The sequence below is a fragment of the Rhinolophus hipposideros genome, assembly GCF_964194185.1.
Source record: "Rhinolophus hipposideros genome assembly, chromosome: 16".
In the NCBI taxonomy this organism is placed as follows: Eukaryota; Metazoa; Chordata; class Mammalia; order Chiroptera; family Rhinolophidae; genus Rhinolophus; species Rhinolophus hipposideros.
The window spans coordinates 49622922-49644375 of record NC_138062.1 but is presented as its reverse complement, the minus strand read 5'-3'; the positions used below and the strand labels follow the sequence as shown (position 1 = coordinate 49644375).

The 21454-nt window shown below is 53.0% G+C and overlaps 1 protein-coding gene across 1 annotated transcript; it reads right to left on the bottom strand.

Annotated features, from left to right (window-relative positions):
• Positions 1–1915: 1915 nt before the first annotated feature.
• COLGALT1 (collagen beta(1-O)galactosyltransferase 1) lies at positions 1916–20440 on the bottom strand. Its single transcript, XM_081077235.1, has 12 exons — positions 19978–20440; positions 18516–18626; positions 17682–17799; positions 13507–13641; positions 12136–12340; positions 10300–10419; positions 7262–7338; positions 7075–7181; positions 6642–6774; positions 5264–5391; positions 3737–3943; positions 1916–3497 (listed from the first exon to the last, which is right to left on the bottom strand). The coding sequence occupies exons 1-12, from the start codon at positions 20235–20237 to the stop codon at positions 3230–3232; spliced, it is 1869 nt and encodes a 622-aa protein (XP_080933361.1). The 5' UTR covers positions 20238–20440; the 3' UTR covers positions 1916–3229.
• Between the last annotated feature and the right edge of the window lie 1014 nt (positions 20441–21454).

The following is a 21454-nucleotide window of genomic DNA, read 5'->3' as shown; positions in this document are numbered from 1 at the left end:
TCTCCAGCCCAGCCGCCAGCGAGAATATATTGGTTTGACTCCCCTACTTATGGCTCCATGGGTGTTCCTTTTTGGCCTTACCGTGTCCTGCGTTCTTATGTGGGGAGTGGGAGCTGACACCCCGCCTGACACCCCGCGTGACAAATGGCGCAGCCAGCAGGGTCTCCCGCACAACAGTGGTCCACCCCCATCACGGAATACTGTTACAACCCAAAGTGAACTGGTAGACGTCTGCATGGATTAGAATGCCCACAGCATGTTGCTAAATTTAAAAAGAAAATTGATCCCAGGGCAGCTGGATGGCTTAGTTGGCGAGAGCTCGAGCTCTGAACAACAGGGTTGCTGGTTCAATTCCTACATGGGGCAGTGAGCTGCGCCCTCCACAACTAGATTGAAGACAATGAGCTGCTGCTGAGCGGCTGGTGGGAGGCGGGATGGCTCAGTTGGTTAGAGCACCGCTCTTAACAGGTTGGCCAGCTCAATTCCCGAAGGTGGGCTGCGCCCCCTGCAGATAAGATTGAAAACCGCAACTGGACTTGGAGCTGAGCTGCGCCCTCCACAACTAGATTGAAGGACAACGACTTGGAGCTGATGGGCCCTGGAGAAACACAGTTCCCCAATATGCCCTAACAAAATTTATTTTTTTAAAAAAAGAAAGGGTGGATGGGTGGCTCAGTTGGTTAGAGCGCGAGCTCTGGGCAACGGGGCTGCCAGTTCGATTCTCACACGGGCCAGCGAGCTGCGCCCTCCACAACGAGAATGAAGTCAATGAGTTGCCGCTGAGCTCCCAGGTCGCCAGATGGCTCAGTTGGTTGGAGCTCGTCCTCTCAACCACAAGGTTGCCGGTTTGACTCCCCCAAGGGATGGTGGGCTGCACTCCCTGCAACTAACAATGGCAACTGGACCTGGAGCTAAGCTGCGCCCTCCACAACTAAGATTGAAAGGACAACTTGAAGCTGAACGACACCCTCCACAACTAAGATTGAAAGGACAACAGCTTGACTTGGATGGAGCTGGTGAGTCCTGGGAAAAAACACACTACTGTTCCCCAATAAAAACAAGGTCCTGGAAATATACACCATTCCCCAATAAAGTCCTATTCCCCTTCTCCAATAAAATCTTTTAAAAACAATGGATCCCATATTTATGAAACAAAAATGTGTTGCATGGGGGCAAAGGAAGCAGGTTACAGAAGAGTGTATGTAACATGCTCCTCTTAAAAAACGTGTATAGGTTTGCTCCATGCAAGGGGGTAGGACTGGAAGATTTTTCATCGAAATGTTGTCTCTGAGGACCTGTGACTTAATTTCGTTTTTTCAGTTTGCTTAGCAGTGTGTCCTAATTTTTCCACAAGGATCACACACCATCTGTGTATTTTGTAAAAGCCTCAAGTATAGGCTTATGCACCATAAGGACTTGAGAATCTTGAGAATCCGTAAGTATTGGACACCCCTTGGGGTGGGTGCACTCTGAGGTGTCTGCTTCAGGCTGTCTCCCTGAAGTCTCCAGGAGCCCAGTGAGTCAACTGCCTATTGGCACCCCTTGTAGGGCTCCTTCCTTCCTTGTCTCATATCCTCACTCCCATCAGGGCTTCCTGGGGTGATCTCTTGAATAACCAAACCTTCATCTTGAGATGTGTTCTGGGGACTCCAAACTATGACAGTCCCCCTTTGTATTCTATCACCTAAAACAATCCTGCAGTTGACCACGCAGGATTGAGTTAGGTTGTCCGTCTGTTCTTGGGCTATTTCAGGGACGTTTTATGGGACAGGTTCTCATTGACCCCTCATCCACTCACGCTCCCATCAGCTTCTCTCCAGCACCCCAATCATGGCCTCGTGGCCAGCAGCGGGCGTGGGGTCTGGGAGTGGTGTGTCATGAGCAGAGCATTGGACCAAGAAGAGAACACAGACTTATGTGAAACCCAACCAGGCACATTTAATAAAAAAATAAGCAAGTTATCCAGGACATGACCGGGTGAGCAGTTACTATCCATCCCTAAGAGTGAAGCACTGCTGGCCGGCTCTGACATTCATTTCTGGCTGAAGGCACAGAGAGTCCTCCAGCCTGGGCTGGGGAATAACCTGCCCAGGCTGAGGGCAGCACCCATGCAGCTGAGCTCATGAAAACCTCAAACATACGAGCCCACCAAAGGCTTGGACAGAGGACCCCCACTGAGCAGGCAGAGACCACACCTGAGAGGCAGGCCAGGGAGGTCAAGCAAACAGGACCGAGGTGGGCAGGGGAGACCCAGCCCCCATCTTCGTCCCTGCCCCCTCCAGGGGGGCTGTGGCCAGGGGGCCTGTGTGCGATCATGTGGTCGCTGGGACCTGGCAGCTGCCCCTGGTGAGAGAAGATCCACCCTCCCTCCTGGCTGATGGGAGGGTGTTGTCTGCTCAGGTGACTGGGGGACAAACAAGGACTCACTCAACCACAAGGTCTGGGGCACAATAGGTGCTCAATAAATATCTACTGCATGGAGAAATGAAAGGACTCATTTCGTTCATCTCTGTGACTCCGCACACATGTGGGTGATCAAATGCTTGTATCACGAATGCCTGGCACACAGTAAATACTCTTCAGATGCATGGAGAAGAAACCAATTAAAGAGTGGAAAGCACCTTGTTTATCTCCATCCCAGCACTGAGCTCAGCTCCCAGCACACAGCAGGCACTCAATAAATGCACTGAGTCAATAAGCACTTTTGTGTCACAAGTCCCAGGCACACAGTAGGTGCTTGACATGTGTTTGAATAAATGAATGAAAGTGTCTTGTTTATCTCAATATTCCCAGAGCCTGAAACGGTGCCCAATATATAGTGGGCATTCAATAAATATTTGAATTAATTAAAAAAATGAATGGGTATCATTAGTACCTGATTCTTGGTGGGGGAATCAATAATGCTTGATGACTGAATTAATCACTGACTGAGGGAATAATTATTCCTTGTTCACTGCCATCACACACGAACCTGGTACACAGTCAATGCTTTCAAAATGGCAAGCACACGGAGAAATGAAGGATGGCCTGTTTCCACTCAATCTCCCGGTTCCAAGCCCTGTTCCTGGCATACAGTAGGCACTCCATGAATGCTGTGTGCATGCACATGATTGCTGAGCAAGAGCTGGCTGGATACCACCCTGCGTGGAGAGCCCTCTGTGGCTCGCCATGGATCCGCAAGTGGAGGCGGGGGCAGCGATGGCTGCGTTGGTGTTTTGGCTGCTGCCCCTCAGAGCTCGTCCCGGGCAGCACTGTCCAGAGGGGACTGCAGCACGTCCGAGTTCTTGGCTTCACGGCTCAATGCCTGCTGCTCCCGCATCTTCTGGGATTTGGCACGGTCCCAATCAGTCTTGACGTGCTCGTTGTTCCACACGACTGAGGTCTCGGTGTCACTCACGTACCCATCGTCCCCTGTGTAGTGTGTAGGGTACACAAGCAGGGGCTCCACCGAGAAGGCGCGCAGGTTGCGGGAGGAGAAGTGGGCCTTGTACTCGGACCTGAGGGGAGGGGAGTGAGGGGCAGCAGTGGGTCGGGGGAAGGGACCGATGGAGGGAGAAGTGGGAAGGGACAGACTGAGACAGAAGTGGGTGGGAAGCAGATACAGATGGAACCAGAAGTGGAGGGGACACACAGAGGCAGTGGGCAAAGGAAAAGGAACCTTCCTGGGGGTGCCCAAGCCTCGTGCCTCCCCCTCCAGGACAACCCAGCCCACCTGCCCGCCACAACCCCATCTCACACTGGGTGCTTGTCGAACATGACTGGCAGGAACTCATCGACAGGCAGCATCTTGGAGAGTGGCTGGGCAGCCAGCAGCTTGCGGGCGCCTTGCAGAGAGATCACGTAGGCCAGCGTCCAGTAGGAATAGTCAGCCTCCACCAGGTTCCTCACACGGGGCACCGCCGTCTCAGGGTGCTCCACCTGCATCCGCTTCCGGCCCACGTAGCTGGGGTGCAGAATCAGGACCTGTCACCCTCCTTCCGCCCCCCAGAGCACCCCGCCCCAGCAAGGCGGGGATCTAGTGAGCCCGTCAGGCCCTGCGGTGGGAGCAGGCGTGGCATGTTTAGAGGCGTATAGAGCTGGACTGGCAGGACCACAGGACAGGGTCTGGGGCCCACAAGGAGGAGGATGGATCTTCTCCAAGGGCATTAGGGAGCCATGGAAGGATCTGGCCCTGGGGAGAATGGGATTTCTGGGATGTCCTCTGAGGCTGTGCCTCAAGCAAGAAGAGTGGGTCTGAGGGGGATCAGAGGGCTGTGGGGCAGTGGGGTGAGGTGCAAAGACATGGTGAGCGGTCGGAATGAAAGGGTGCAGTTATATTCTTATTAATAGCATGGTCCAACGTCTGGGGCCTAGAACCTGGATCAGGACCCTAGACATGGGAGAGGGAGGGAGGGAGGGAGGAGGAACCCACCCTCCTACAGGAGATCCCAAAGGACTGTTCCAGAGATATGCTGGCCACACCTGACCTAGTGCTGGTCTAAGACCCAGACTCCCTAGCTACTCCTCACACTCTGGCCAAGTCCCCAGCTGCTGGCCAGACTACCGAATCCTAACCACACCCACCCAGGCCACACCCCCAGCTCCTCAGTCATGCCCCTAGGCAGCCAGGGCAAATCTTAGCCATAGCTCATCCGCCATAGGACCCCGCAAGTCTCCAGCCCTGACGAACCCCACCGTCCATAGCCAGGTGCCTAGACTTCCAGGTCACCCTTTTATGGCCCTACCCCACTGGCCTGAGGCCACAACCCAAGTCCTGACTGCTCTCAGTTTCAGGGACCACAAGACCTCTCCCACAGGCGACACACACACACACACACACACACACACACACACGAGTTCCTCCTCTGCCATACTACCAAGAGTTGGCTCAACCTACTAACCAGCTGCCCTCAGATCTATATGCTGTAGGTCATACTTCTGAGCTCTGGCTCCAACCCCAGCTCTAGCTCCACCCCACTCCTGACCACACTACTGAGTGAGCCCTGACCCCACCCCCAAGCCCCCGGCCCCAGCCCCAGCCCACTCCACACCAGGCCCTTGAGCCCTGACCAGAGACCACACCACTGAGCTCTGGCCCTACCCCTAAGCCACAGCTCCACCACACTCCATACTTCACCCCTGGGCTCTGGCCACATCCCAGTTCTGCCCCTGCCCCAGACCACGCCCCTCAGCTCTGGCCACGCCCCAGACCACGCCCCTCAGCTCTGGCCACGCCCCAGACCACGCCACCAGTCCTGGCTCCACCCCCAGACCCCACACTCACATGAGGTCCCAGTCTAGATCCTCCCTCTCAACATCCCGCATGAGGTTCATCAGGCGCCTCTTGAAGAAGATCTCAAAGCGCAGGTCGTCCTCAAACACAAGCGATTTCTGCAGTCCCCGGTCCACGACCTGAGGGAGACCAAGACCCAGCCTCTTGGCTTAAAGGCTCTGGGGTAGCAGGAGAGAAGCAAATGTGCCCCTCTCCCACCATTGCATGCTCTGATCTCTCCTCCAGACCACACCTCCTTGCACACTTGGTAATAGATGCCTCAGCCTGGCTGCTCCTTCCCACCCCAGGGTCTGGGGTTGTGCTGACACACAGCACCCTCCCCCACACAGTGGCAGGCAGACTCCCTCTCACCCTCAGGCTTCAGCTCCAATGTCACCTACTTAGGAGCTTCTCCCTGACCACCACCCAAAGGTGCAAGCTAAGGACAATTCATAGCCCTGGGCCCCTTCACTAGATGCATCTCACTTATTTCACTTTGGTTGATTTCTTTGTGGTTCATCATTAGTCACCCCACCTCGTGGAGCCGTGAGCCCCCTGCAGGATATTGGGTCTGTCCTGGTGGCTGTTGTGTCCCCAGTACCAGACCTGGCACACAGTAGGTGCTTGCCAAATGTTCCCCGAATGAACGTCAGAATCTTCATGACTGCCCCCTGAGGCTGTGACTGTCATCTGGGGAAACTGAAGCTCAGACTTGAGATCACCTTCCTGCTTACAGAGCTCATCCCTCTAAGAAGTAGGGAACCTGGGTGTTCCCTGGCTCCAGGGTTGCTAGGACACCACAACCTCTGCCCCATGCTATCCATGAAGAATCTCAGGAAAGGAGGGCAACCTGAGGGAGCACCCATTGCCTCAGATGCCTGGACATCCCCTCCAGGGCACCCTCCCACCCTGCATCCAGATGCCCCATCTGGCCTCATGCCTGGCCGTCCCAGGTTTGAATCCCAGCCTGGCATCCTCACCTGTCACAGCCTCTCCACCTGACTGTGGCTGATGTGCCCCAGGGTTAATGGCTGCCCCTGGCATGGGGTCCACGCTAGTTAATGGCACCATGGCTGTTACTTCTATTAGTAAATGTCAAAACTGGAATCAAGGCTCCAGACATTTGAAAGCAGCTAGGTGTGAAGAGGCCTCAACTGGGGTCCCTGGGCCTCAGACCCCACCTGTTTCAAAACTGGGCTCCTCCCATCCCCTTCCCAGTCTCAGTTTCCACATCCACACAACGGAAGGACATTCACTACAGAGAGGCCCCGGGTCCTGCTGCAGCTTTGGAAGCTGCCTAGGGTGCAAGCGATGCCCTCCCTGAGCTGGGAAGGCTGAGGAGGGCCCTGTCCCACCCACGCCACTGCGCACCCAGCCCCACCGGACTGACCTCTTTCCAGATGTTATAGTGGCTGAGGAAGCATCCCAACTCGCCCTTGGTGAGGGGCCGCCCATGGTAGGGGTCCCGGTAGCCAGGAAGCATCTGGATGCCCAGCGCCTCCACCTGGCTAGTGTTCATGGCTCTGGACGCGGGGACAGGAGGGAGTCAGTGGAAGAGCCACTCTGCCTGCCATTCCACCATTAGTGCCCCCTCCCACCAAGCGGCTGCCTCCTCCTTCCACCATCAGCACCGCTCCTGGACAGGCCTGCAGAGAGGGGTCTACACCCAGTGCGGCCCTGTCAGCCCCTCTCCTAGGGTCAGACTCACTTCCCCTTCACCGTGGCCCCCACCAGAACAGCCCACACTCCTCCCCACTGGGTTGGACTCTGCCTTCCATGACCCCACCGCGTTCAGACCCATCCCTGCCCCGGCTCAGACTCACTTGCCGTCCACGGCCTCCACCAGTCGGCACTGGATCTCCTGCACCTGCAGTGCCTGCAGCATGCGCTCCCGCCGGTCCTGACGCCGCTTCAGGTTGATCATAAAGACCTGAGGCACACAGCCTCCATTGGACCCTCCAGCCCCCACACCCCGCCCTCCTCTCCCCCACCCCAGAAGGCCCCGCCCACCTCATCAAAGTCCATCTTGTCAGGCGTCTTGGTGGGCACCGAGACAAACCGGGAGGGCGCTGCTGGTGGGTGCTTCACTGTAGGGCAAGAGAAGCCAAGAGTTGCTGGGGTCATGGGGTGGGAAGATGTTCCAGCTTCTTTCCATCGCCACCACCATGTCACCCCGAGCTCCTCAGCCTGGTGCTGGACACCTGGCCATGCCCCACCCACCACACGAGTGCTAGTATCTCTCCCCCGCCCCCTAATCACTCCGGCTGTTAGCAAGCCAATCTCACCCGTTCTTCCCTCAGGCCTCTGCATGGCACCTCCTTCCTTCCTCCCCCACGACCTGTTCTCAGCTAAGATGCCCTCTTAAGGAAGGATGAGCCTCCCGACCGTCCCCTCAGGCTGAGTCAGGTACCTCTTCCCGGCCCCCACAGTGGCACATGGGCTTCCATCATCAAACTCATATCCACTTATCCTAACTCCTTATCTAGCTCTGGTGAGCCCCGTGGGATGAACAGCAGGTCTGTCCACTCACACTGGGTCCCCAGTGTCCAACACAGGGCTCGGCATATAGCAGTTGCTCAATAATTACTCAGAATGAACAAAGGACTGATGACAAACTGTGTGACCTTGACCGAGCTGAGTCTCATATTCCTCATCTATAAAATGGGCTAATAACCCCTCAGAGGTTTCACGAAAAGATGCCATGAAATCATACACTTTATGGGTTGGCGTCCTCCCCCAAAAAGACATGTTGGCTTCTGAAGCCCCAAGACCTCAGAATGTGACACTGTTTGGAAATAGGGTCTTTAGAGAGGTGATCAAGATAGAATGAGGTCATTAGAGTGGGACCTAATCCCTGTGACTGGGGTCCTTGTAACAGTGGAAAAGTTGGATACAGAGACACACATAGGAAAGACACATAGGGAGAGGGGTCATGGGACTGAGTGATGCTTCTACCAGCCAACGTTTGCCCAGAATTTCAGAGTAGTCAGGACTGTTCTCCTTGTAGCTGCTTTAAGCAATGCTCAGACCACACCCCCGGGCCATCTTGGCACATTCCTGATGGTTTCCCGCAGAAGATTAAACCCACAGGTGGACATGAGCCTGGCTGGCCCACAAGAGCCCACCATGACAAGGAGTGTGGCATCTGCCCTGCCAAGAACAAAGACCCTGTGTGAGCTCAAGGGACAGACACAGGTCCCTCTGTCTGGGAGAGGACTGGGCGAGGCCCAGAGCCAATCTGACACCTCCCACCTCACCGCCTGGGCCTCTCCCAAACCCACCATGTCCCAGGGCTTCCTGCTACCCAGAGCCCTTCAGCTCCTGGCCGGCCCACCGTCCTGAGGGGAGCTGAGACCAAGGGCAAGACTTTGGGATCTGAGAATGTGGGCTCAGATCCCAGATGCCCCTTCCCTTCTTTGTCTGAGCCTCTGTGCCCCACCCCGCACAAGGGGGTATGGATGGCAACTGTACCTGCCTGTGGGGAAGTGGGATCTCATCACTCAGAGCTTTTCTGCAAGTCTGAAATTTCATCGTAAAAAGATTTTTGAACACATAAAAAATCATGTGCACAGTCCAGGTCCAGGTGCCCACGCACAGATGGAAAGAAAATGTGGTTTTCACTCAAACAGAACGAAGGATTTACACAAATATCTGAAATCTCCAGACCCTCCCTTCATCTGTTCTGTATGCTCTGCTCTGGCCCTCAAGAAATAGGAAGATATTTACGCCTCTGTTGTGGTTGAGTTTATAACAGCAGCATGAACTGTTTCCTGACCAGACGCAACAGAAATACATGTGAAAACTTAAATTAGAAAAACTATGGCAGACACAGAGCTGCTTCTCATGGTCCAGTTGCCAGTGAGGGTTAGTAACAAGTAGAGACCTACCTCTCATGACTCTGGCCCAGTGGGGTTCCCGGGACCTAAGCATCTGCAGGTGACAGACACCCAGGTGTTGTGGGATCTCCACTTTAGTGACCTTGTGGCCTCCAGGTATCACCTCAAAAAACCAAAGTCCCTCCAAAACTGAGGGTAGGGTGTCATTCCATCTTCAGCCACCAGGGGGAGAGTAATCCCTTCTCTGAGAACTGTCCAGAATGGGGAAACTAAGGCAAACAGCGGGGGGCCTGCCCCCCATCTGTACACTGGGGGAATGGCTGTGCTGCCTCCTAGGACTTCTCAGGGGCGTGTGTGCCCAGCACAGGGCAAGGCCCCCGTGCAAGTGGCTGCTGTACCGCTGTCCTCTTGTTTCAGAGACACCCTCCCACCCCACCCACCCTCAGCCAGGAGGAGCCCCCTCCTCAAGTAACCTCAATGGCAGCTTGGCCCTGTGCCCTTGTCCTATCACAGGGGTCCACCTGAGGGACAACTGCTAGTTTACTAATTTATGGATTTATTTGTATATCTATTAGAGAGACATGAGCTTGCAACTATGGTAAAAATATGTAGTTCCTTTTTTTTTAAAATAAATGTATTCAAGTAAAAAAAAAACCAGGTGTTCGCTTAAGATAAATATTAAATAAATATGTAGTAGACCTAAGGTTTGGAAATGCCCCAAAATGGCTGTGTCCCAGATACTCCCATGCACATGAAGTTTCATCGGTGAAAACCTGATGCTGTCCCTATTCCCCCACCCTCCATGGCTCCCGACTGCCCTTGGGGAAAATCCTGGTGTTTGAGGCTACTGCCGCGCCCCTGCCTGCCAGCCCTGCCCAGCTCACCAGCGCCACCGACTTTGCCTGTTCCCTGAGCTCACATCTCCTCCAGCCTCCCAGTTTCTGCATGTACTGTTACCTCTGGCTGTAATCCTCTCTCTGGCTAACTCCTACTCACTTTTCATCTTAATGCCACCTCCTCCAGGAAGCCCACCCCGACTGCCATGCACAGCAGCAAGCAAGCCAGCATTCCCTGAGAGCAGGGACAACTGTCCACCTAGTTCACGTCGGGTTCCCAGTGCCCAGCAAAGGGACTGGTACTCAGTAGGTGCTCAATCAGTGTTAAGGGGATGGATATGAGATGGCAGAGAAAGGGCAGCATGGGCAGACTCACCCATGACCTCCAGTTGCACGTGCATGAAGCTCTCGGCCTCATCCTGAAGGGTACTGTGTGACCTCAGCGGCACTGGCAGGAAGCCATACACTTCCTTGTTGCACACGTACATCTGGACCTCTGGGGCCGAGGAAACAACAATCAAAATTGCAAACAGAAGAATAAGGTAGCAGTGGCTGCCTCCAACCATAGCATCAGTCTCACAGCCCAGTGTGGGGCCAAAGCATTAGAGTCCCACTATTCCCAGCAACCAGCAGAGACCCCTCAGATCTCCACCTGGGACGTGGAGCCAGAACAGGCATTCCTGCTGGCAGGTGAGATATCGACAAACTCCAGGACTGTTAACAAGCGCCTTGCACCACCACTGACTCGATCCCTACCGGATTCCATGACAAAGCAAACCACAAAACAATGGGGGAATAGTAAAGATGCACATTTCTGCTCAAAAAGGGAATGCAGCTGGACAAGACATTAGTAACATTTCCTCCATCTGCATTTGTCCTTTTCTGGATGGTTTAAATTTTTATAAAGTGAAAAACTCAATGAAAAAGATTTACATTTTAACTAACTTTTTCCGTAATGTGCCAGATGGTATAAATATTTTAGGCTGCTGGCCCAATGGTTTCTGTCTCAACAACTCAGTTCTGCCCTTGGAACATGAAAGCAGACACAGAGGAAGGACACTTACAAGGTCTGACAATTAAGTTTGCGAACTTGGTGCAACGATGTTGTTAACCTTTTTTGGTATCAGAGGAATTATTCGTTATGAATTTGTACCAACTGGAAAACAGTTAACCAAGTTTACTATTTGGAAGTGCTGAAAATGCTGCGTGAAAGTTAGACGACCTGAGCTTTTCGCCAACAATTCGTGGCTCTTGCATCACGACAATGCACCAGCTCACACGGCACTGTCTGTGAGGGAGTTTTTAGCCAGTAAACAAATCACTATATTGGAACACCCTCCCTACTCTCCTGATCTGGCCCCCAACGACTTCTTTCTTTACCAGAAGATAAAGGAAATATTGAAAGGAAGACATTTTGATTACATTCAGGACCTCAAGGGTAATATGATGACAGCTCTGATGGCCATTCCAGAAAGAATTCCAAGATTGCTTTGAAGAGTGGACTAAGCGCTGGTGCCGGTGCATAGCTTCCCAAGGGGAGGACTTCGAAGCTGACCACAGTGATATTCAGCAATTAGGTATGTAGTACTTTTTCTAGGATGAGTTCGCGAACTTAATTGTCTGACCTCGTAAATAAATGAGTGTGGCTGCATGCTGATAAAACTTTCTTTACAGGCACTGAAATTTGAATTTTGTATAATTTTCAGATGTCCCAAAATAGTACCCTGAGTTTCATTTTTTCCCAACCATTTACAAATATAAAAATCATTCTCAGCTTGTAGCTGTACAGAAACAGATGGTGGGTTGGATTTCACCCTCTGACCACAGTTTGCCAACCCCTGGTTTAGAGTAAATGACAGGTCAGCATATGGCTGTGTTCTTTCTCTCTAAAACATTTTTTCCCCTAATTATACAATTAGGAAACAATTATGTTCAACTACAGAAAATTGGGAGAATATAGGAAAATATTAAGTGGAAATAACATTCAATAAATAAGCCAGAAAGACCGGGGGAGGGGGGGAATCAGGGCTGGTGAAAGAATGGGTCTTAGGAACATCATCTGAACACCTGGATACAGCCACACCTGAAGCCATCCCTGCACCCTGCAGTTTTGGTCCTGTGAACCTGCCGTGGGCTGTCTGGATTTGCTCAACACGATCCCAAAGAACCAGCCAGATGAAGCCTCTCTGACAGCAAACCCCTGAGGGCTCACCTGCCTGCTTGCAAGAGAAGGCAAAAACGATGATGTCATCGAAGGACCAGGTGTAGTCAGGGTGTGGAGGGTAGAAGGCCAAGTTCCTGGAGGCCGACTTCCGCAGGTCTATCAGGAAGGTCGAGTGCACCATGGGAACCGCAAAGCAGCCCTTGCGGTCCCTCTTTCGGATGGGGATGTAGGCAGGAGTGCGCTTGTAGTAGCCCTGCAGGGAAGGGGCAGAGGTCTGCATAGAGGTGCCCCAAGGTGAAGCTGGAAGCCCAGGGCAATGTGAGAATGTGAGGCATAGAACACCTGGAGAGCAAGGCCTGCATGCCAGCTCCTGGCTGCAGTGGGCATTTCCTGAGCACAGGGCTCTGGGTGTATTCAGTGACAGCGGCCTCCACAAGCAGAGCTTCAGCTGATGGGACACTGGCAGATAAAAGGGAAACAGCCGCCTACTGGCAGACCCAGCTCTGGTTGTTCAGAAACCCACTTCAGTGCAGAAATGCAGCATTCGAAGGGGGAAATTAAAAAGCTGAAAAAAGGACTGGACACTTGACAGCCTTTGATTTACATAGGAACTGAACATCAATTCAATTTAGAAGTTTTAAAAGCTTGCGGAACAATCTGGAGTTGGCCTCTCTCTTCCTCATACCCTTTACAAATTAGAGTTGCTGGCACATAACCTTTAGATTTCTATGACATTTAAAAGAAATAAAGACACTGAATTCTTCACTTTCAAATGGTGAGTTTTACCTTTTGGGAATTGCATGTCAATTAAAAACAAAAAGACAGGAGGAGACAGGATGTGGTCAGCCTCCTGGCTCCAGCCACCCAGCCCCCTTCCCCTGGCATGACTCCCACCCCAGCACCCACCCCTTTCTTTCCCCTGGCTTTGGCTGCAACCCCAGCCTCAACCCTGGGGTGGGACGTGTTGCCCAGGCCTGGCCAATCAGAGCCTAACATATTCTTAGCTTTAGTAAGGGGTTCAGGGGTAATGGGAGAGACTGGACAAGGCCCAATCCGAGAGGACTTTGGCTGGATGCTGTGGGGATCATTCCCCAGGAGTCTGAAAAATGACGCCACCGAGGGATGGAGGAAGACAGGAATGTTGTTGGAACACCTGGATCAAGCTGTGCCTGAAGTCCCATCCAGGCACCACCACTTCCTAGTTGTGAGAGCTTAGGCAAGTCACTTCCTCTCTCTGTTTCTGTTTCTTCCTCAGTAACTGAGAAGAAGGGAGGAGACGACACAAACGTGGAGCCTGCCGCAGGGACTGTGTTGTGAAATGCTTGCCCTGAGGTGGTGTGATGGTAAGTGAGGCCCCTACTTGCTAAGCCCTGTCCCCACGACCCCCTGGCACCCACCCCACCCCAGCAGCCCCCTGACCTGAGAAGTCATCCCACACCAGAAGTTGGAATACGCAGCCCGGGAATCCAGCATGGGCGCCACCACCGTCTTGTTCTCCGCGATAAGCAGGGTGAGCGTGTCAGGGTTCAGAATCAGGTTGTCTGCGTCCACAAACTGCAACACATACATGTTGGCATCAGTGTGGGCCACGGGAGTGACCGGGCTAGGCCACAGCTCAGAATGGCTGTGAAGTCTTGGGGTCTGGGGACCCTGGAGTAGCACGTGTGGCCCTGGAAGCCACCCTGGCTCTGCCCTTAGTAACTAGCCAAGTTATAGTCACACAATGAAACAGGTATGCAGGAAGGAGCAGGAAAGGGCCGCCCAGCACATAGCAACACTAATGGGGCCTAGAAGCAGCGCTGACGAGACACCAGACATGACAGCGGGCATGCCATGTGGCTCCATTTGTGGGAAATTTTACAACGGGCAGAGCTGGTCCATGAGGGCAGTCGGGACAGAGGCCACCTCTGTGGGGAGTGGCCTGGGGCAACACACATTTTTCTTTGTGAGCTGGATACCAATGAAAAGTTTATAAAAGCAGGAACTTTTTTTTTCTTTTAACACCTTGAACGTCGGGATAAAAAGATGGTAACTTGCTTATTGCAGCAAAGAAAAAAGCCTGGAAGGAAATTCATCACCATGGTGGGGAGAGGCCGGCTGGTCCCCACAAAACCATGTCACCAACACCTTTCAGAAAGCCCACACCAGAATGGGTGCTGTCGTGTTGTTTGTCACATGAACTGGGAACGAACGGCCCAGGAGTCTAGCAGCGTTTGAAGGAAGACTTCAACGAATCAGCTAGAGAAATTCTGGCTCTGTCCCGCCACAATTGAAAATTACACCACATAAATCGATTCCGTAAGGACGTTCCTGTGTACATGTAAAAACACACAGGTCACCATATATTACAGAACTATTAGCAGGTGGGTTTAAAAAAAAAAATGCATCTGGTCCACAGATAATAGTTTCTGTTACCCATGCAGGATTTTTAGAACATTTGGATCACTTGCTGGAAACAGCATAAACTAGAATGCCAGGCTTCTCTGGCACCGTGGGAACAGTATCTCCACATGGCAACCCGCAGCTGGAGATGGGAGGTGGCTGCCTTTTAGGACAAGCCATGTGGTTGTGTTATATTCCCCACCCAGCCCCTTGAGGACATTTAGATTTGTGACCTCTGAATAAATATGCAGTAAAAACAGCCAGAACAGTCTGGAGGGTCCTCCAAAAGTTAAACACAGAGTTACCATGTAACCCAGCAATTCCATTCCTGGGTACAGACCAAGAGAACTGGAAACAAGGACCTAAACAGATACTTGGACACCCATGTTCATAGCAGCGTTATTCACAATCGCCAAAAGGTGGAGACAACCTAAGTGTCCAACAATGGATGAACAGATAAACAAAATGCGGTCCATCCACACAATGGACTATTAGTCAGCCATAAAAAGAAATGAAGCTTTGACACGTTACAAAATGGATGAACCTTGAAAACATCATGCTGAGTGAGAGAAGCCAGACACAAAAGGCCACATGGTGTAAGATTCCATTGATATGAAATGTCCAGAACCGACAAAGCCAGAGACAGAAAGCAGGTAAGTGGTTGCCAGGGGCCGGGGGAGAGAGGGAAGGGGGAGTGACTGCTAATGGGGACGGGGTCTCCTTCTGGGGTGACAGAAATGTTCTGGAACTAGATAGAGGTGATGATTGTACAACATTGCGAATGTGCCAGAAAGCACTGAACTGAATACTACTTTAAAATGGTTTATTTTATGTTATGTGAATTATACCTCAATTAAATAACACACACAAAAAAGCCAGAAAGTGAATCTCTGAGGTAAGATTACAAGGTTTGTTTTTTAATTTCTGAAGCTCATTTTTTTTTGGTATATTTTCTTACAAGTAATATCCACAGTATGTGCAAAAAGAGGAAAAAGAGGCCCTTTTAATAATAATTGAACAAACAATTTCACATTCCCCCCCAAAAATATGGATTTCCAAACTCCCCAGTTTCAAAAATAATACGGTGTGTCAAAAGCTGCTTTGAGTTTTGAACCAACACCTTGAGTTCTACCCAGGTTTGCTGAGAGAAAAAAATAAAAACCAGCCAACCTCAAACCATGAAAGCAAAACAGACAGGGTGGCCCTGTGTGGGATGGTTCCAGGCACCGCTAGTCCTACCTCTGTGCCTCATTGGTTCCCAGACCCCAGCCAGCAGGCTGAAACCTCCCTCTTTAAGCCTCCACGTTCCCATCTGTAAAATGGTCTGATGAGCCATCAACCTACAGGGCCTTTAGGAGGAGTCTTCCTCCTCCCAGAGGACAGCTCTACCCTTCCCGAGGGGCTCAGGCCAGAGGCTGAGCACCCTCACATCCAGGCCCCAAGCAGGGCCTGTCCCCTCGGCCTCAGCATGCATCCTGAACCCCACCTGCCTGCCCCACACAGGCCCAGCTCCTACCGTAGTCACAGGGGCTCAGAACACAGCCCTCCCCTACTCACATACCCTCATGGCTCCCCATTACCAGAGTAAAAGCTAAAGTTCTCCCTCAGCCTGCATAGGCCTGCCCCCACCCAAGACTTCAGGGCCACTCCCTGCACTGCCCCTTTAATCACGCCACTCTAGCTACACTGGCCACCTCCTTGCTGCCTGCTTTGTTCCCTCTGCCTCAGATACTGTCCCCCAACTTCCCCCAAGGCTGGTTCCTTTGCTCCCCCAGGTCTCTGCTAGGGTCCCCTCCTAACGGAGGACCCCCAACCTTGCTCACTCATCACACACCCCGATTATGCCATCTGTTGTGGGTTGAATGGTAAGCCCCCCAAACAGATATGGTGAAGTGCTAACCACTGGTACTTGTGACTGTCACCTTATTTGGAAATATGGTCTTTGTTGATGTAAGTTAAGATGGGGTCATCAGAGGGGTAGTAGATTGGGGGAGGAGGGTTACCACTTTGTGAGGGGTGTAAATGTCTATTACATTGTTTTATACACCTGAAACTAATAAGAAAAAAAGAAAATGGAAAAAAAAGATGGTGTCATACTGGATAAGGGTGGGCCCTAAATGCAATGACTGGTGACTTAGAAGAAAAGAAGTCCATGTGACCACAGAGGTAGAGATTGGAGTGATGCAGCCACAAGCCAAGGACCCTGGAGCCACCCGAAGCTGGAAGAGGCACAAGGATGCCCTCTTGGAGCTTTTGGGGGAAACACAGCCCTGCTGACACCTGGATTTGACTTCCAGCCTCCAGAACTGTGAGACAACATATTTCCGCTGTTTTAAACTCCCCAGTGTGGGGCTTTGTTCCGGTAGCCCCCGGACACTAACATGCCTTTCTACAACTTTCTACAACTTTGCCACAGCACTGGCTGCCTTCTGATCTTTCCTCACTCAGTTTGGTCTGTTTTCTCATCAGTTCCACCTTTCCCAGGACACTCGGAAAGTGAGGTTCAGTCTGTGCAGATCCTCACTGGGCCCCCAGGGCACGGGAGGGGCTTGTAAATGTGTGTTGATTGATAAAGAAAGAAGGTACAGACCTCAGCTTGGAGCCTGGCACGTACACAAAACCAGCCACAGGCAGTCAGGCTGGCATCACTGTGTCGAAACACCCCAGCTGCCATCAATGCTCTCTCCATCCACACCGGGGAGGGGGTCATGGCCAGGTCAAGCGGACAGAGGCCTGTGGCCTCTGGGCACTTATCCAACATTACTGCCTTCAACACTCAACCCTCTCCTTCTTTCCAGAGGCAATGCGGGCCCAGAAGGAGGAAGTGAAAATCAGGCCTCGGCAGCTCAGTGTCGCCAAGGCCCCCAGGCCCTGACCCATCCTCCTGCTTCTCGAGGTGACCCAGAGGGTGCTGTCACCAGTGTGTGGAGATCTGGGGTCACTGGTAATGGTGGTAAAAGTGAAGACGACCCAAGTGTCCACCCACAAGGACAGTTGTGGACACAATCTAATGGTTAGGAACCCAGGGGTCCCATACAGAATCCCAGCTCTTCCAACTAACAAGTTGGGTCCCCTCTGACAACTCACATCCCCTCTCAAGCCTCAGTTTCCCTCTCTATAAAATCGGGTTAAAGATGGTCTCCATACCCACTGCTCTTCTTTCCCTTCCGACACTCTATACACACCTTGTGATCCGTAGCCAGAAAACTTACCAGGATGTAATCAGCCCACATGTCCCGGGCCGATTTCAGGGCTGCCTGGCGCAACTTCATGACGTGCTCATAGCGAGAATCAGACCAGTGTTTAGGGCCCTCCTCATCTGGGTAGGACCTGCAGAGAGGCAGCTGTGATGTGGGAAGCACATGTAATGTTGGAACCTAGAGAGAGCCTGGGCTGTGGGGTGGTCAGAGAGGGCTTCCTGGAGGAGGGGATGGGTAAACTGGATCTGAAGGGGCGGGGGAAACTAGTAAGAAAATAGGAGGAGGAAGATGTGCCCCTAGCAGGGGGCATGGCAGGTACCAAGGCACAGAGGGGAGAACCCCCAGGCAATCTGTAAAGCAGGAAGAAAGCTCAGGAGAGTGGGGAGCCACTGGGAGAGAACACAGAGCAAAAAGAAACTTGGAACCTGTTCTCCCAGACTTAGAATCTGGTCTGAGTAGTGGGTGGGTACAGACATAAACCCTGAATGAGTGACAGAAACCAGGGTCCAAACTGCAGGAGAGTTGGTATTGGGTTGATGATGAGACTGGAAACGAAGCAGTGGGTGTCACCCAAAGGACATGGGGGTAAGAGAATTTTAGGTGGAGGGAATGGCTGGGGCAAAGGGTTGGGACAAAGGTTGCGAGGGGGGGATTATGACCCATTGTGAAGCTGAGGGTGGATCAGAGTAGCCAGAGCTGGTGCTTAAGTCTGCAGACTTCGGCTGGAGGGTGAGAGGCTGAGGGGCTAGGGTTCTGTCGCAAGATGATGGGGAGTCATGGAGGGTGTGTGAGCAGGAGTGCAGTAGAGTCAGACTGGGAGGGCTCAGGGCAGGGCCTGGGGCTCACCTGGGCTCCTCTGCTGGCCGCCACTCCACGGAGTGGTACAAACTCTTCACAGCCACCAGCCATTCCCGCAGCACCGTGGACGTGTTGTCTAAATTGTGGTCTGTGGCCACCCTGGGGGCAGAAGGAGACAGTCAGTGAGGTCGGGGAGACGAAGGCAGGACAGGGCAGCAGCAGCCCAGCACCTGGGCTCAGCACCAGGGCTCAGCCTGCGGACAGCTACATAGCCCCGGGCAAGGACTTCCCCTCCGCATTCCTGTTTCCTGTCTGTAACGCAGCGGTGCGGATATTTCACTAGGTTACAGAGGGGATGAAACAAGCTAATTTTAGAAAAACACATGAGACACTGTTAGTACTATTGAGCATCTAGGATCTTATAAGAATGTTCAGTACTAACTATGTGCGATTTAATAAAAACACAAATACATCAGACAGTCCCACCCCACCGTCCTTGATTCCCTCCTGTGAGCAACACCAACTGGGAGCAGGCTGTGGTTACTCATTCATTCATTCAACAGATATTTCTTAAGCACCAACTGTGTGCTTGGATTATCCAGGCTGGGGAATCTAGGAAGGAGGGAAGAGGGACATTTGGGAGTCTCGTTTGACCAGAGCTGTTCTCCCTAGGGAACTGTCACTAAGTTGACAACAAGGACAGCAGTGATGACAGTAATCACCACAGCTCTAGTCACCGAGCACCAACCCATGATGCCAGGCACAGGGCTTCACACCCATTAACTGGTTAATCTTCAAAGACAAACCCAGCCAGTTATATGAATACTCCTTTTTTCCAGATGAGGACTCTGAGGCAGGAGGCAGGAAACCACCAGACTTGTTCATGGCTCTGCCACATTCCCCTTCCAGAAAGTGTCCACTTACTCCACACACACAACCCACCAGCCTACTCTGGTCACAAAACCTGACACAGGCTGGGTTCAGGGGCAGTGCAACAGCAGGAGTGGAAAGATAATTCAGTTAGTGGAAGTGCAATACGGGCCACCGCAACAACCCAACAGAGGGGGGCTCCAGGTTCCCCTTCTTTGTGTGCTCCAAAGGGGTTTAAGGGTCAGTCCCAGGCAGCAAGGCCTGTCCTGGATATGGTCCTGGATCTGCCCTCATGGGGGTGGGGTGGCGGGCAGCGGGCAGGACAGTGGCCAGAACCCACCCTAAAGAGGCCAGAAAGCAGAGTAAGGGTCCGCCCATCCTTATGGGGGAGGGGGAACAGCAGGCAGAGGGCACTCGTGGGTCCGGCCCACCCGAGGGGAACAGCAAACAGAGAGCTCTCTTGCGTCTGGCCCCCCAGATGGGGGCAAGAAGCAAAAGGCACGCGTGGATCTGGCCCGCCCGATGGACAGCAGGCAGAGGACACGGGTGAGTCTCGCCCGGTGCCAGGACAGCACGCAGGGTGCGGCATGGACCCGCCAATGGGCAGCGGGCCGGACCGGGCCGGCGGCGCCGTGCTCACCACAGCGCCGTGCGCTCCCGCGGGTGCTGCAGCCGTTCCAGCGCGCCCAGCGTGGCGGGCAGCGCGTGGGCCGCGTTGCGCGCCAGCAGCGCGACGAGCACGCGCGGCGCCTGCAGCGGTGACTCCGGGGTCCAGCGCTCCTCCGGGAAGTAGGCGTCGGCGCCCGGCGGGCCCCCGGGAGGGTGCAGCGCCAGCAGCAGCAGCAGCAGCGCTGGGAGCGGCTGCCCGCGCCGCCTGCACGCGCGTGGGGCCGCCGCCATCGCGCCACGCGTCTCCTTTAAGCCGCTTTTCTACCGGCGGACGTGGGACGCGCCTTAAAGGGGCCGTCAGGGCCTCGCCCCAGCCGCTCGCCTTAAAGAGGAAGAGAGCGCCTGGCGTGAATCGGCCATCAGGGCCCGCCTCCCAGGCCCGGCCTCGCGACGGGCTTAAATCCTCGGAGCGCGGCTTACTCCCGGTAGTCACCGCCCGCCCGGAGTGACGTTAGACGACAGGCGGGCTCGTCACGCCCCGCCCCGTTCCCACCTTAAAGGCACAGAGCTCAGAATCTTCCCTGTCTCTGGGCGACTGCTCCCGCTGGGACTTTCATCTGATGCGCCATCCAACTTCCATTTGTACAAGCCCCGGGCTGTGCCACCGAGCAGGCCTAAATAGTTAGGATCTGATTTGGAACCCGAAAGATCTGAGCCTGTTTCCCTGCCTGCATCGTGGGTTTTACCATCCTGGGTCCCCGACCTCACTGGGATGTCCTAGAGGAATGTTGTGTATTAAAAACACCTGGGCCCTGGCATCACTAGACCTGGCTTCCAATACATGCACCACCTGGGCTCGCTGTGTGAGCTTCAGTATGTCCATCTGTACAATGGGGTCATACGGACCCCGAAGGGTTGGTGTGAAGATGGAGCCAGGTGATGCACGGTACTGAGCATGTACTCTGGAGGCAGAATGGGCCTTACCATAGAAACGCTCCCAGGGGATTGTTTTCCAATACTCGAATGTATTTTCTAATGTTGAGGTCATTCTTAAAAATTCAGTTTTAAGAATGGTGCTCAAATATAATGTGTGTGTAGCAGGGTGTTAATATTATTGAATAAAATCCAGGGCACAGATTGTGTGTCCTGGCTGTCCATCAAGGGACAAAGCAAGATGGGGCAGTGAGCTTGAACAGAAAAGTCCCAAATCTCCCGCATATCTATGGAGTCAGGTGACACTCACCCTTCCTTCCCTTCATGCTCTTCCCCTGTCCATCCCCTTCCTCCAATTACTTTTCTCTCCTTTGTTTCTGTTTTCTGATTTGTTTCTACAGCAATTATAAAGTTTATGGCTGAATATTTCAGAAATGCAGCCCAGTCTTTACTGGTTATATGATTGATTCTGAGTGGAGGAAAAGGGACGGAGCCAAACTGGGTCACTGCCGATAGGGGCACAGGACGTCTCTGCTTTGGGGAGATGTTTGAAATGTTCCATAATAAAAAGGCAA

Bases quoted from the DNA above. Each gene is read 5' to 3' on its own strand.
- COLGALT1 (XM_081077235.1), bottom strand. From the start codon at position 20,237: ATGGCGGCGGCCCCACGCGCGTGCAGGCGGCGCGGGCAGCCGCTCCCA. The intron at 12,341-13,506 runs GTCAGGGGGCTG...CCTTCCCTGCAG, and splicing joins GGTGTGGGATGACTTCTCAG to GGCTACTACAAGCGCACTCC. The intron at 7,339-10,299 runs GTGAGTCTGCCC...CTTGCCCTACAG, and splicing joins CGTGCAACTGGAGGTCATGG to TGAAGCACCCACCAGCAGCG.